This window comes from Coccidioides immitis (assembly GCF_000149335.2).
Source record: "Coccidioides immitis RS genomic scaffold supercont3.1, whole genome shotgun sequence".
NCBI lineage: Eukaryota > Fungi > Ascomycota > Eurotiomycetes > Onygenales > Onygenaceae > Coccidioides > Coccidioides immitis.
The window spans coordinates 5,525,250-5,539,401 of NW_004504310.1; the positions used below are offsets into that span (position 1 = coordinate 5,525,250).

A 14,152-nucleotide genomic window follows, 5' to 3' on the forward strand; every position below is an offset into this window, starting at 1 on the left:
CTATGTACTCCGTATATGCGTCGCGCTTCGGTTTGCTGCGGTGGAAGAACGCTTTGGAGTCCTTGTGCAAACTCTCGATAAGTACTCCGTAGTGGCCATGTTGCCCATGTTTGTTCGGGCAACAACGTCATTATTCTCGCCAGTTAACTCGTTAGACCCCTTCGGGAATGAAGATTATGGACACGACTGCAGCATGTGTGAACGTGGCCAGATCCGCCAATTCGTCCTCGAATCGCAGCTCAGGACCCGATGAAGATCCCCGGAACCCACACAGAATACCCGGCAGACCGGCTTGATGGCTGAAGCCCTCGAGCTCTGTGCGGCGTTTTGACCGCTCGGGTGGCTCCCCTGTACCTCCTTTGAGGATGGAACGCATTGAGGCCATGTTGTTCCACCCAAGCATCGTGAAGGAGAAGCTTTTCGGCGGTGGTGTTCGAAACTGGTATAAAGTTTTGATATCGGCTCAGGCACAAATGCTTATTCGCTGTTCAAAAATTGGCGAGGACCGTGCACATGGTGAGCCTGTATGGCCAGGGATTCCACGCGGGCATGTGTAACAGGTTTGAGATACGAGATACGGAGTACTCTACGGAGTAAAGTACGTTGCATACCATAAAAGACGTTGAAACAGGGAATTTTTGATGCAAGATCAGAGTCAGCTCCCGAGTATTCACTCGGGACGGATGAGAGATCCTCGTATTGGGGGGAACAGAGGAGTTACTCTACCCCCCCGGAGAGTGACCAAAGTCATGAGATAATCAAACACGGCTCCGCTCTCAACATTATGCACTTTTGGCCCTTTTTCTGCCGTTAATGGACTTACATCTTCTCGCCATGGCGGAAGAAGCGTATCAAACTCGAATTCCCCCAACATATAGCAGCTGTTGCTTTGAGCCACGTTCTGGAGCTTTCAGATCCTTTAGCAGTCCACGAGGGATTTGTTAGAATTACTACCAGCTATGTGTACTCCGTACATAGAAACTATTACTATAGATAACAGATAACTCTAGAATGCTGTCTGCCCAGGGGTTGCCTGCTTAACAGCAGCCACGCTATATAATCATGATGTCATATTGGTGTCACCATACTTCGGTGGTGGCTTTCGGCCTAAAACATTCAACAGTGATATGCTGGCTGTTAAAATCCAACCGTGTCCGGGAGCAGGTGTTGTTTGTGATGTTTTTTGCTTTTCCATGCATGTCGAGCACTAAATCTGATATAACTTACAGCTGAAAGCACTAGTTACCACTGATCAGTGATATCTAGGAACTGCTGAAAACTGAAACCAGGTATCAATCGCCCTCGGACTAGCCTGCGATTGATACAGGTACGATTATAAAGCCTGATTCCTAGTATAGCGAGCTGCGGTCTAGTCGGAATAAATACTAAGTCGTACGGTTCCGGATAATATACTGGTCATTGCACCAATTCTTAGACGAACCCGCTGACGTTCGATGTTGCTCGCACGGTGGGCGGGAAAGGTGACATTGGGGCTTGGACTCGCATGGATACCCAGTTTGTTCTTGAGGAGGCCTCAACCGATAGCTGGTGCCTATTGGATTTAGGTATGAGCCGGATTTGAAAAGTTCGGTTTATCCTGAGGCCGAACTATATCCATGACTCCCCGCTAGTTAGACATGCATGAACCTTAGAAATATTCACGGAGACAGCCACGGCAGTATATCTTATTCAAAACAGAAGTGATGATCTGACTGTCTCAGTGAGGAGGACGCAGGCAATGCTGGGTCGAATTAAACAGTGTTCCATCCGTTAGACACTTGCTAAAAGCTATGTACCCGGCCAAAGATCTCGGAAGGGCATAAACAGGTTCTCGCTGCGCCAAGACTGGCTCAACCTTCCTAGTGTTGTCATCCGAGAGAGGGTGAAACAAAGTAGACTTGCACTCGAGCGAGTCTTGAAGTTGTGGCTTTGAGGTGGGCAGGAAATGGTACACCGTACTCCGTTCAACTTGTCTTGATCTGAGCGAACAAAAGATTTTGAACCAGTGAGTGAGTGAAAAAGATATGTGGCTCTTAAACCACAATTGCTGCTAGCAAAATTCAGAATCTACAGACACAGGTGAACTATTGTCCTAGTTAGCCATTGGCAGTGCAAAAGTGAAAGGGTTAAAAAACTCTTACTGTAGCAATCTTTTCCCGTTCCCGCACATCGTGTAACCCAGAAAATTAATATCACACGTTCACAGATGTACAACAGGACTCTTTCCCCCATTGATCTGCAAGAGGCAGATATCTGGCAGTTTCCTCTTAATAGTTTTTGAAATACAACTAGCCATAAGATCATATAAGAAGGATGCACATGCCTATGCGTGACTCGGTTCAAAGTAACAAAACATATACTGAGCTCTTGGTCATTGAAGGACCCTCATCTAAGCATGGCATGCTATGTATGAGCACAGCGTGACCCATATTATTTGGACTTGGTACGCAAAAAGATCGTAATGAGCCTATCAGCAATTGGAGGCTTTGGCGGACGCTCAAGCAGGTCAATTTGCCGTGTAACTAATGTCTGGCGAGGCCAAAACAGATACGAAGAACATATATAGGCATTTTAGGTGAGCTTTTGGCATTTGACCCCAAGTGGGTAAATAAGCTCTTTCAATTTTGTGATAATTAAGAACAAGGTGGAAGAATGCTCAGGCCATGCCGGACTCTGTATTGACCTTGCATCACAAGATAAGGAATAGCAAATGGAGACGAGAAAAGGGCCATTTGATGTATTGGAAACATATGACAGTTACTTGCAAAATTGTAAGCCAGAAATAATAAGATGTGCCGTTCTTTGACCTTCATTTTCCCACAAGTCGTTCCCGTTTACATTTCTACAGGATATCAGGAGAATTAGAAAAGCCCATTTGACTCAACTCGCCCGGACCACCGTACCTAACGCCACATAGCAAACCATTTAGATAAAAAGTCCATGATGAGAAGCGAAGAATGGAGGTACCATGCCTTGGCGGTATGGAGAGAAATGAATAATGGAGGCCAAAGTATGTCGTGGAATATCATGTACAAAGAGTTAAAGGGGGAAAAAGAGTAAGAAAGGAAGAAAGGGGAACGGAAGAAATGAATAAAGTAAGATAACCTTGAGGATATTAAATCGTGAGAAAGGAAGCTTGAAAGAAGTGAACCAAAGAGCAAATGCATAGCAAGGCTGATGCATGATAAATCAGCCCTGACAACATGCGAGAAAACGAGTTTCTCAAGAATAGCAGAAGCGGTGAGGCATCTGCAGCGAAAAAAGGTTGTAGAAGACAAGAGAGGTCACTTGGAGATGCTCTCTTTTTAGACATCTTTCCACGAATTTTCGACCGGCTTCCTCCCAGGTTGCAGCAAAGTTGGCGTTTGCCGCCCATTGTTATTATCACCATACGTTGACGAGAATGGCGGCGGCGGGGAGGACGGGATAGACGGGGAATACGCTGCGTAACCTGATTGCTGCTGGCTATGAGGAGAATAAGGCGCATAAGCATTCTGCACCGGAGGAGGGGAAGCGTTTGGTGATCGCGAATATGGATGGGTAGTGTTAACGAACATTCCTCCTGTGCTGTGAACGGGAGAGCGGTCTCTATACGGCTGATTGCTGAATCCCTGAGTTTGGGCAATGCCGATGTTCGACGGGCTGGCTGGGGTACCTGCAAGCTCGGTGCCGCGATAGGCGTTGTCTGGAGCGAAGTGGGGAGAGGTTGGCTGGGATGGGACTTCGTAGTATCCGGAGTGATTTCGACCAGCGGTGCCGATAGCCTGCCCCGTGGCCGGGCTCAGCTGGTTCATCTCGACGTCTTGCGATGTATCCTCGACTCTCCTCGTTGTGGCGTTGGCCCAACTTGGCATGTGCGGCAAGGCATCTTCGTTAACTGCCTTCTGTGTCGGCACGTCAAACTGTGCATGCTGGGCAACTGGGCTCCAGTTCTTCGTCGGTGGTGGGGGGTTGTCATAGACGGGCGGAGCTGAAGGCTGGTACCCGTAATTGGGAGCTGGCGGAGGCTGGTAAGCAGCCGGCGGGTCGGCGTATTTGGAGCGCTGTCCGCCACTGCTGCCACCACCACCTCCGCAGCAGGAGCAGCAAGAGCAGCAACCCTTACAGCATGTGTAACCGCAGCACAGGCAACCGATTATGCACCAAGCGATACCAATGACGACCAAGGATCCCACGACGATTCCGACGATGGCAGGCCATCTGCAGGATAAGACCCGCTATATTAGCATCTTATTACTATAGCGAGTTAAAGCAACCTGAAGCGGGTTCGCTGCTAACATACTTGCAATATGGCTTTGCCATACACGAGTCCCAGCTCGAGAAAGTCTGTTTCACGTCATTTAGGGCTCGAATGTCATTGCGATGCCAAGGCGTGAATTCCACTGGCCCCATGGTGAGATTTTAGAACTGCCGGACCGTTGATGGCCGGGCGATCAAGGAGTAAAAGAAAGGATATGTAGATATTAGTCGCAATGAAATGGTAGATCGTTTATTTCGCACGTAGGGCAATGCAAAGGTAGACGGGCAACCAAGATCAACCAGTTTTACGAAGGGGAAAAGCAGCGAGCGATCTGGTGGATTGGACTGAAGGGTCTTGGAGAGAAAGCGAGCGGCAAATCAGTCGATCATGAAGTAAAGAGTCGAGTTCGTTTAAGAGTCATATGTCAAACGTTTGGGATGCTGGGCTGGAAATATAGTTGTTCCCAGTTTCTTTGCGGGAGCGATTGGGAGGGGCGTGGGCTGAGAATCAGAGGAAACGCAACTGATCTCTAGGAGGAGGCGCACATCCAGACGCCAAAAGGTAGATGGCGCCAACGGCCCATGTACTGGTCTCGATCGAGATAAACGTGTGCAGGCTCCAAAGCGACTGGATAAGAGGTAATAAATCGCAAAAAGAAGGTGACGACGGAAAAAAAAAAAAAAAAAAAAAAAGAAAAGAAAAGGAAGGTTGTCGGAAGGATTCTGGCGTGAAGACCGGTTGGGAAATAACAGCGCAACAATCTTGGATTGAAATGCGTACTGCAGTACGTTGCTGGCGACTCTTCCTCTGGCACTGCCCACCCGTGGTTCATGGGTGAGAGTCAATACGGCTCGAACCTAACCAAGTCTGTTGAGTCGCGGCAAACAGGAGAGGCAAGCAGCAGCAGCCTTCGAAGGATTTTCGACAAAATCTCTGCGGGAAAAGAACGAAATAACGGCTTCTCTTAAGCCCAAGGAAATTAATACTCTGCCAATCCCCTGCGTCCGGCCTTCGATCGATGGCGAGCGTGCGAAGTCGTGCGGCACACGCTCGTCGATCTGGGCGGGAACTCTGGACCAAGTTACCCCAGCGGTGCTTGGCACTAGAGAGGCAGTGCGGTCTTGTCACCCAGGGTTCTGCTCGGAAGTCTCTTTTTCTTTTTTTTTTCCCCTCGTCTAACTTTGATTACTTGGGACGACGTTCCACTGAAAGAGGCTACGGACAGAACACATATCCGGGTGCTCTTCCTTTTTTACTCTTGTCGGAATATTTCCATGTCCCACGTGTCCGTTGGGGAAAAGGAAAAAAATATAGAAAAATGCTCCTAACCCCCCCTTTATCCCTTCATTGACGATCCTATGGGGAACTGTCGTCCCCGCTGCGATGGAAACAAATAAAAATACTCTCCCTCCGGAGTCTTGCGCAGCTGCTGTGTGATTGACATCACATTCTTCTGTTTCAGGTGGAAACAAAGTTGCTAGCGTTGTGGACTGCTTCGTCCGACGCCGCCATATCATTTGGATGCCATTGGCCATCCCGGCTGACAGATGGGGCACTACGGGGCACTCGAGCGGGTGAGACCTCCGACGACAGAGGAGCACGAGAGGTACAGAAGACGGAGAAGTTACTGCAGTAATAAATTCATCTCCGCTCGGGAGCTCCATCTGCAAAAAGGGTGCGCATCTCAGGATACTACAGTACTTTCAAAGGTTTGCAAAGGGGAAGAAAGAGAGGATGAGCTGTCCAGTCCATTAGTTAACTAACCATCAATTCTTAGAAGCGCCCGTAAAATTTCCGTGCAATATGAACAAAACTTTCATAGAGGAGAGAAAGAAAACACCCGGCTCCGAATCAGGCTGAGGAAACGGGGAACAGTGATATTAGTTATTCACACAGCATGAAGAGCACAAGAGTTCACTGTACAAATTGCTCATACTTAGACATGCATGGCTTGATCTGGGAGTAGATGCTGAAAGTGCGCACCAGGCAACCATCATTCTGGTAGTTCTCTTCGTTCCCGAGGGCGACTTCTCTGGCCACTCTATGTCTTGGATCAATTATGAAAAATACCCGTCTAAAATTGTTCCATCTCAGATCGTCTTTTGCGGTGGAGGTCCCGATGGAGGCTCATATACTCCGTCTCCCCGGTACGCATGCTGTGGTTGCTGCAGCTCGATCCCCGTCTGTTGTTGGCTGGTCTCGCCGGGGGCCTGGTTGTTGGCATACCCTCCGTAATACGGCCCTGATGTGTATTGCGGTGGAGGAGGCTGTTGGTACTGATACTGCGGAGCAGGTCGTTGGTCTCCTGGTTTGCCCCATGGGCCCATATTGGCAGCCCAGCCAGTACCCATGTACGGTTGCATGCCCCTACTGCGTCGTCGACGGGCAGATATACATCTATCACGACGAAAGGCTGTCAGTTGTCTCTTCTCTTTCTCTTCGCTTTCTTCCTTCTTTTTTCTTTCCTTTTTTTTTTCTTTTTTTCTTTTTTTTTTCTTTTTGATGTTCTTTGTGGACACGTGGGGGAGAACGTACGAGAAGGCGAAGAAGAGTAGAAATGCACTGGCAATAAGGATTGCTAAGAAGACCCAACGCGCCCAGCTATACCAGGCAGAGTCGCAGTACAGACGCCCTGACGGTGTGGTGAAGCAGCTGTAATCAAAGGCACGATGCTTAGCGGAGGCGGTCGGAGGAAAGCTGCAGTGGTTGAAAATTACTTACTCTCGCTTCGAAAACAAAGCCGGCATGTTTCTTCAAGAAGTCAAGATCTAATAGCTCTTCAAGCAAGGGTGCAGAGCGTAGTTAGAGAAAGCAGGAATGGATGGAAATGATGTATATGATAAAGTGTGAGAGAGAGAGAAAGAGGGAATGGAAGATAACAAGGTTGTGGGGTAGATATTCAGGGCCTCCAAGGTCGATGAGGTTGATAGTGGGTCTCGAAACGATGAAAGAATGTGATGATTTGCAGGCGGGAGGGTTGGGATGGGCGATAATATGTAGGAGGGACTGTCTGGTTTCGAGCGCAATTGCCCAGGTAATGAAATATCGTGGCTTCGGAAAAGTGTGGCTGCGCAGAGACGACTTACGCTAAACTGATCCACGGTAGCTTTAACCGCGTGGCCGGGATTACGTCACCTTCCCTCAGATCTCAAACCTTCAGCCCTACATATTTTTGCGCGCTGGACAAGTACAGTAGTCCAGCCGGGGATGGGTCAAACTCTTCGCAAGAAATGATTGGCTTGTTTCTCCCTTCAAATATACGGATTACCCTTTTTGGGGTAGATTATGCTCTTTGAACCGCGCCCGAACTGGCTAAGAAGCAAAGCTGGGCGGTAGCTCCGCAAGTTACCCGACCAGCCACATATACAACGACATCCATTTGACTACCGGCGAGGTGACCGCTTTGATAATCCAGTCCTCCCGCCTCTCCCTGTGCCTGACGTGCAGACAGGCCCTATGAAGGTTTGAAGTCGGGAACAGGATGTCTCATCTAATTGATAGCCACGCCAAACCACATTCCTGGCACCGTGACGGGCTCATCGGATCTTTACTTCTCCCGCCCTCCGAGGTCACATCTGTTAGGTAATCCACCTAGCACCTCGCTCACGTGACCCACATAGATTAGCCAGATTCCCCTTTAGGTAGCTTAGCGAATGACAAGCATACAAGTCCTCCATCAGGTTATAGCCCTTTGCGCCGAAGAGCAAGAAATCCTCTCGGATGCGACGGAAGAAGAAGAGGCGAATGGAGCTGAGCTTCCAGTGCTCAGCACGCGTACAGACATACCAAAATCCATCGCCGAAGCCAAACGCTCCGAAGAGTGGCTTTATTGGAAGGAGGCTCTAGATGTTGAAGTCTCCAAACTACAAGAGAAAGGCACCTGGATCCTAGCCGAGAAGGAACCCGAAATGCAGATCCTCTCTGGCAAATGGGTATTCGATAGGAAGCTCAACAACACAGGTGGCACAGTACGATTCAAAGCCCGTTGGGTCGTACGCGGATTCGAACAGCAAGAAGGTGTTCACTACAAGAAGACCTATGCAGCAGTTGTCAGTGGACCTACAACGAGAGCCTTCTTTGCTATCTCAACAGCCAAGAACTGGAAGGTCAGAGTCTTTGACTTCGTGACAGCCTTCCTAAATGGAACTCTTCCAGAGGACGAACGTGTATACGTTCAACTACCCACTGGATTCAAGCACGGGCGGGGTAACCTAGTAGGGCTCTTACGCCAGGGACTCTACGGGTTGAAGCAAGCTGCTAGGCTTTGGTATCAAGCAGCTACTGACTATCTGAAATCTCTAGGATTCCAGATCTCTCCATACGACGCGGGCCTACTCTACCACAAGAGGAAGCAAATCTACCTAACCCTACACATCAACGACTGCCGTATAATGGGACCCAACGAAGCCGAAACAGAATGGCTCATCGAGAAGCTTCAGGAACGCTTCGAGATCAAGGAGGTTACGGAACAGGGCCATTACCTAGGCATGCGGGTTCAAAAGCAGCCAAATGGAGACCTTTTTGTGAACCAGGAACAGTATATCGAGGATCTACTGACCAAATATGGAATGGAAGACTGCAAACCTTCCAAAACACCAATGAAGAAAGGAATAAGCATCAAATTCGCGCCAGATCAGACCCTCAAAGATGGAGTTGACGAGCAGGCTACGCCTACGAATTACAGGAAAGGCCTGGGCTCTCTACAGTTCCTAGTTACATGTACGAGGCCGGATATTGCATTCGCAGTCAATTATCTGGCGAGATTCAACAGCAGGCCCAATAGGGAGAGCTGGGCGGCGTTCAAGCAGATCCTACACTACCTCAAGGGCACAAAATCAAAAGGAATAGTCTTCAAAAGGGATATGGATCCTGAAGGCTTGAAACCAGCAGCCAGTTCGGATTCTGACTGGGCTGGAGCCGACCCTGCGTACAAATCCACCAGCGGCTATATTATTACCATGAACGGAGCTCCAATATCGTGGAGATCACAGCACCAGACATCCATCTCAAAATCTACGACCGAAGCGGAGTATTTGGCAGCTAGCGAAGCCGCTTGTGAACTGGTTTGGATCAACGACCTGTTGATAGATGCCGGGGTAATTAGTGAAGGCTCAGCAAGGCTAAGGAGCTCAAAATTAAGTGTTGACAACAAGGGAGCCGTTGACTTAGCCAAAGCTGAAGCTATAACGCGAAGAGCACGCCATATTGAGATTCGGCACCATATGCTAAGAGACTGGGTGCAAAAGGACGAAATCTCGATCGAGCACGTTGGAAGCAATGCAAATAAAGCTGACGGGCTCACGAAGGCTCTCGCAATGGATCCCTACGCTCAATTCGTGAGCGCGATAGGGGTGACGGGTTAATACAGGAAAATATGGAGGTCTATCAGTGAAGCCGGCGAAAATACCGTATCGCGGCGAACGGAGCTAAGCCTAAAGAAGGAATAAATCTGGATTTTGTAATTAATTTTTATCGCGGATTTGAGAGATTTGGAAGCTTTGGATCTTTGTGGCTCTCGCTCACTGCTGGAGCTCGTTGCATGGGGGGGTGTTAGGTAATCCAACTAGCACCTCGCTCACGTGACCCACATAGATTAGCCAGATTCCCCTTTAGGTAGCTTAGCGAATGACAAGCATACAAGTCCTCCATCAACATCAGTTGAGGTCGGGAAGCCCTGAAGGAACTTTCGCTTGACCTTGGTCCGACCAACCGGCAGGGGAGTCCTTGGCGCGAGTCGCCCTTCTCTTTTCGCTAGCCAACAACTAAAATGCCAAACATTCCTTGTGGCAGCATTCTCTCAGCTTCACAGCTTCTTCATCTTCCTCCCAGTGTACTGTATAGAGGAATTTCTGTCACCTAGCCAAACACTGTCTGGCAAAGGAGGGCACTCTGTGCTGTGAGTTCTCACTGACACGTGTATGCCACTCTATGGGTAAGACAAGCAGCTTTCGTGTGCTGGTCGTTGGTGGTTCACCTCTCATGATGCATGTCATCTTGCCAACACATCACTTTTCTTGGGGCCCGTGTGCCCGTGTGCCCGTGTGCCCGTGTGGACCAGCTAACCCGCAAACAAGCAGAGCTCCTCATTCTAAAATAATTATGAAGCACTAGCGGTTGAAGGGTTTAAGAAGATTGGAATTGTCTCCCGGCCACCGAGGATGGGACTTTGTTTGATACTTTTTTTTCTTGAATTTATTTCCCACTTCCTCAGGGAAAACCCCCCCTTCCCCCCCCCTTTTTTTTTAAATTATTCGAGAATATTCTTGCTTGAAGACGGGCCTTAAATATGAATGAAATTCTCTCACCCCGACATCTTGGTTTTGATGGGAGATGTCCTGGTCATGAACATCAGCTCACACATGCTTCAGCTCCAGTCCATGATTGATTAACAGCCAGAGATACTATCCAAAGTTACAAAAAAAAAGTCCTCCACAGGGAAAAGTCGGACTACAATGGCGACAAACAGCATGAGATCAACATTGGCAGCCGTTATTCAAGAAAAGAGATTAGGGAAAAAAAAAAAAAAAGAAATAGGGAACGAAGAAAGCGGTGATTAAGCCAGAGCGCAAAAGTCCCAAACCCGAATGCACAAAGATAAAAAGAAGCCGATCCCAACCCGGTCACAATACACCTGATAAGATGAAACTAGATCATTGAAACAAGCAGGCTATTACTTGCTCGAACGCGCAATCAACCAATGCAGCACTGCATCCAGGTTTGTTTCTTCTTTGGCGCTGATGCCGTAGCAACTGACTTCCCGCCGAGTAATTGACTTCAGGTCCATCTCTTCGATCAATTCATCCACTGACAACTTGTCAGGCAGATCTGATTTGTTGCCTAAAACGAGAAGAGGGATTCCATCGAGAGACGGCTTGCTGACAAGCTCATGGAGTTCATCTGTCGCCATGGGCAAAGCATCCCTATCGGCCGCGTCGACGATATACCTGTGCGTCCTTAGCCTCCATCCGCCCCCCTCTCCGCCGATTTCTCAGCGTGGCATAAGTTAACACTTACACGATGGCATGCACTCCACGGCAGTACCTCTCCCACATCGGTCGAAACCTTGGTTGACCACCAAGGTCCCAACTGCTCTGTCGTCAGCGTCACTAGATTCTATAGAAATTCAAGAGGAGGAGGTATTACCACTTCAGCGTTACATGGCCTTTTTGCACACGCTTGGTGTTAAACCCGATGGTTGGTATCGAGCTTTGTACATTTGGAGTCAATAATCGACCAAATCACTGTCTGGCGGCGTTGGAAGCTATGGTTTGCCAGGGGTTATGACATACTCGATTGTGAATTCACCACCCTAGTAATAACATTAACACATGCTCCTTTCAGGTAGGTGTACAGTACTGACCGCTAAAACTCGCAACAGCGACGATTTTCCTGCGTTCTGAAGACCAACCATCGTAACATCCATTTCGGTCGCCCTACCATCGAGAGAACAAGCGAACATTAGCACAGTATTCTCCCATCAGCACGAAACCGTTCAACCTTGCGGGCGCTCTGTTTCGGTTCCTTTACATCCTCGCCGCCAAACGGCCTTCGTTCGGACAACGACTAACCAGAACATTCTGAGCAACCAGTCATAGATACTTCTGAAGAAGCTTCCCATCCCGACCCCGGCTCCCACCTGAACGTCGCTTGCTATCAGAGAATACACGTCAGACGGAGCCGACACTTGTAAAAACGATAGAAATTCGATAATACGGAATTTCTGCCTTGCTGGACGTACTGTACAGCGAGAAAGCGGGGAGAGTACTAGATGGTAACACAAGGGGTATTTGGGTGTGTCGGTGAGGATGTGCTTTTCCGCTGGGACCTTTTTTCGGTTTACCAAGAGTGTGGCGCCTGTAGCCTTCCCCCAAGGAACACACTAACTAGTTTGCTGAGGAACCATCACAGGTAAACAATCCAAGGCTGGTGGAGAGTTCGAATGCAGGCAAAGGGAAATTAATATTAGAACTGAACACTGAGACAAAAGTAATTATAATAAAAGCAGCAATACGGAGTAAAAATAAAAAGAAGGTAAAAAGAAAAAAAAATAAGAATAAAAAAAAAAATAAACAAAAGGCTGGCGAACTTTAGATTGTTCGTGAGAGGCAGATTCGAAACAGCGGGTACTGTTGAATGCTGATTAGCTGAGCGCTTGTTTGAAGCTCTCTGCTTCACATTCCTGGCCAAAGTTTTAAAAAAAAAAAAAAAAAAAGGAGAGTTAAGAGATAATGCAGAGAGCAAGTCAACTACTCGATGGAATTGTGCCGTGTCCTGCTGGGATGTGAATGCACACATGACCAAGCCCTTTCGCGTGCGCTTTGTTGAGGCGGGGCGGAAGAACTCGTGTGCAGCCAAAGCCGGTAGTGGAGCTTTGGCGTCTAGAGGGATAAACGGGGTGATAAGGGGTCCAGGTCCTCGTTAGTCCTAGTCGATGTTCCTTGCGTGATGTGGGCAGCCGCAGCCACTAATGCTCCTGATGGATGCGCAATGATGTGGACAGGGGAGTGCGAGTTGGGCGGGCTTTGCCTGTGCTGCGTTGGAACTCTGGGATTCACGAGAAGGACTGGGAGTGGGGGCCTTCCCGGCGCTAAATGGAACCTGACCAGGGAGGTTTGTTCGGAGAACTTGCTAATTTTATATCAAAGACCTGCCGGCAATTGGATCGAAAGTCATTCCAATAATATATCGACATTTTCACGTCATTTTGGTTTTATAGATCAATTGGCTTAGATGCTTCTAGGGAACTCTAGATGGAACATGGAATATAGGGTACTGAGACAGAGTCCACTATCCTATTACTTTCTTTCTTACCAAAGTTGAAGAGGCTGCGGTATCCGAATAGTAGACGGGAATCCTTTCTTCTTTTTCTTCTTCCGCTTCTTCATTTTTTCCGAAGCATGGTGCCCGGACATACGCCCACCCTAAGAGCGGATGGGCTTTCTTCTCTTTCTTTCATCGCCTTTTAGGGACAGAACCTCTCTCGCTTAGTCTTCCGCCCCTTCAACTAGTATCTAGCAAGTCGGCGGGTAAAGGCCCTCTGTAAACATGATAAACGAAAGAGGAGCACACACTGTCAGCCCAATGAAGCTGAAGTAAGCGATGATTTTGCGATAAGTTTCCCCCGAACCGGTTAGCTAGAACTCTCGCGACTTGGCCGCAACCTTTCGGCGGTAGGGCGGAAAATCAAAAAGTGGAGTGAGTGTTCAAGGGCTTAATATTGGTAGATCCTTCTACTCCTCTAGGCCTTCAGACTTTACAACCAGAACTGTGGACAGAGATTTCAAGGGGCACCTGGGAGGCAAGACTTCAGCAATCAAGTGGATATTTGTGTTGATCAGGCCCGGGTAATTTCCTTTCGTTCTACTCCGTAGTAAACAACCAAAAACGAGATAGAGCTAAAAGATGATGATCCGCGCGCTGTGGAGGCTATGATTTATTCATGTATGGGCTTAGCCATGCAGATAGCGGCAGCGGTGATGCCGGTCATTCTTCACAAACCTGTTCAACATCATGATCTGCCAGGTTGCGGACAAGTGCGGCGTCCCAAAACTGAAGAAAGGAGTACGCAAAAGATTTGAATACACAGCTACGCTTTCCTGGAAAGCTGACAAGTTCCTTACGGCTATTGATAAGACATGTAGCACCATGCTGGAGGGGGGCCAGGGCTCTGCGAGAGACCCTTTGTTGAAGCCGCCTTTCTTCACATCGACGTACTCCAAGTTAGCGCGGGGTTTAACGATGTGCCTGAGAGGACCGGGGGTTGTTTGCGGCCGACCTGATGGAGCACCATCTGGCAAGAAGGCAGTTCACTGGCTATAACAGCTGTTACTAGTACATAGCTTGGGATGGAGGAAGCGGGGACATGGCATATTATGATGTTGGCACTCCGTAGTTGCAACTGTTAGTTACCAC

At 48.5% G+C, this 14,152-nt stretch overlaps 5 protein-coding genes across 5 annotated transcripts; 1 reads left to right on the plus strand and 4 right to left on the minus strand.

The window, feature by feature from the left end:
* Positions 1-151: 151 nt before the first annotated feature.
* On the minus strand, positions 152-1,199 carry CIMG_10682 (uncharacterized protein; the record flags this gene model as incomplete). The annotated part of the gene is made up of 3 exons (XM_012358863.1): positions 152-439; positions 824-907; positions 1,089-1,199. 3 exons carry the CDS (start codon positions 1,197-1,199, stop codon positions 152-154), a joined length of 483 nt encoding a protein of 160 aa, XP_012214286.1.
* A 1,516-nt stretch (positions 1,200-2,715) lies between these two features.
* Positions 2,716-4,896, minus strand: CIMG_01128 (uncharacterized protein). Its single transcript, XM_001247356.2, has 2 exons — positions 4,283-4,896; positions 2,716-4,200 (listed from the first exon to the last, which is right to left on the minus strand). The coding sequence occupies exons 1-2, from the start codon at positions 4,390-4,392 to the stop codon at positions 3,306-3,308; spliced, it is 1,005 nt and encodes a 334-aa protein (XP_001247357.2). The 5' UTR covers positions 4,393-4,896; the 3' UTR covers positions 2,716-3,305.
* A 1,064-nt stretch (positions 4,897-5,960) lies between these two features.
* CIMG_01126 (uncharacterized protein) lies at positions 5,961-7,220 on the minus strand. The gene is made up of 3 exons (XM_001247354.2): positions 6,962-7,220; positions 6,776-6,892; positions 5,961-6,637 (listed from the first exon to the last, which is right to left on the minus strand). Exons 1-3 carry the CDS (start codon positions 6,985-6,987, stop codon positions 6,331-6,333), a joined length of 450 nt encoding a protein of 149 aa, XP_001247355.1. The 5' UTR covers positions 6,988-7,220; the 3' UTR covers positions 5,961-6,330.
* A 3,516-nt stretch (positions 7,221-10,736) lies between these two features.
* On the minus strand, positions 10,737-12,238 carry CIMG_01124 (small GTP-binding protein). Its single transcript, XM_001247352.2, has 7 exons — positions 11,979-12,238; positions 11,809-11,890; positions 11,601-11,673; positions 11,530-11,549; positions 11,384-11,446; positions 11,255-11,326; positions 10,737-11,184 (listed from the first exon to the last, which is right to left on the minus strand). The coding sequence occupies exons 2-7, from the start codon at positions 11,856-11,858 to the stop codon at positions 10,911-10,913; spliced, it is 552 nt and encodes a 183-aa protein (XP_001247353.1). The 5' UTR covers positions 11,859-11,890; positions 11,979-12,238; the 3' UTR covers positions 10,737-10,910.
* A 1,512-nt stretch (positions 12,239-13,750) lies between these two features.
* Positions 13,751-14,059, plus strand: CIMG_01123 (uncharacterized protein; the record flags this gene model as incomplete). Its single annotated transcript, XM_001247351.1, has 1 exon — positions 13,751-14,059. One exon carries the CDS (start codon positions 13,751-13,753, stop codon positions 14,057-14,059), a length of 309 nt encoding a protein of 102 aa, XP_001247352.1.
* Positions 14,060-14,152: the final 93 nt, after the last annotated feature.

What these genes read in the sequence shown, in the direction of transcription:
- CIMG_01126 (XM_001247354.2), bottom strand. Translation starts at nt 6,987, where the DNA reads ATGCCGGCTTTGTTTTCGAAGCGAGA. An exon ending in GCTTTGTTTTCGAAGCGAGA is followed by an intron (nt 6,893 to 6,961) that starts GTAAGTAATTTT and finishes CTTTGATTACAG; the next exon opens with CTGCTTCACCACACCGTCAG. An exon ending in CTACTCTTCTTCGCCTTCTC is followed by an intron (nt 6,638 to 6,775) that starts GTACGTTCTCCC and finishes TCGTCGTGATAG; the next exon opens with ATGTATATCTGCCCGTCGAC.
- CIMG_01128 (XM_001247356.2), bottom strand. Translation starts at nt 4,392, where the DNA reads ATGGGGCCAGTGGAATTCACGCCTTGGCATCGCAATGACATTCGAGCC. An exon ending in ATGGCAAAGCCATATTGCAA is followed by an intron (nt 4,201 to 4,282) that starts GTATGTTAGCAG and finishes CTTATCCTGCAG; the next exon opens with ATGGCCTGCCATCGTCGGAA.
- CIMG_01124 (XM_001247352.2), bottom strand. Translation starts at nt 11,858, where the DNA reads ATGGGAAGCTTCTTCAGAAGTATCTATGACTGGTTGCTCAGAATGTTC. An exon ending in TGGTTGCTCAGAATGTTCTG is followed by an intron (nt 11,674 to 11,808) that starts GTTAGTCGTTGT and finishes TCTCGATGGTAG; the next exon opens with GGCGACCGAAATGGATGTTA. An exon ending in CGCTGTTGCGAGTTTTAGCG is followed by an intron (nt 11,550 to 11,600) that starts GTCAGTACTGTA and finishes TGTTATTACTAG; the next exon opens with GGTGGTGAATTCACAATCGA.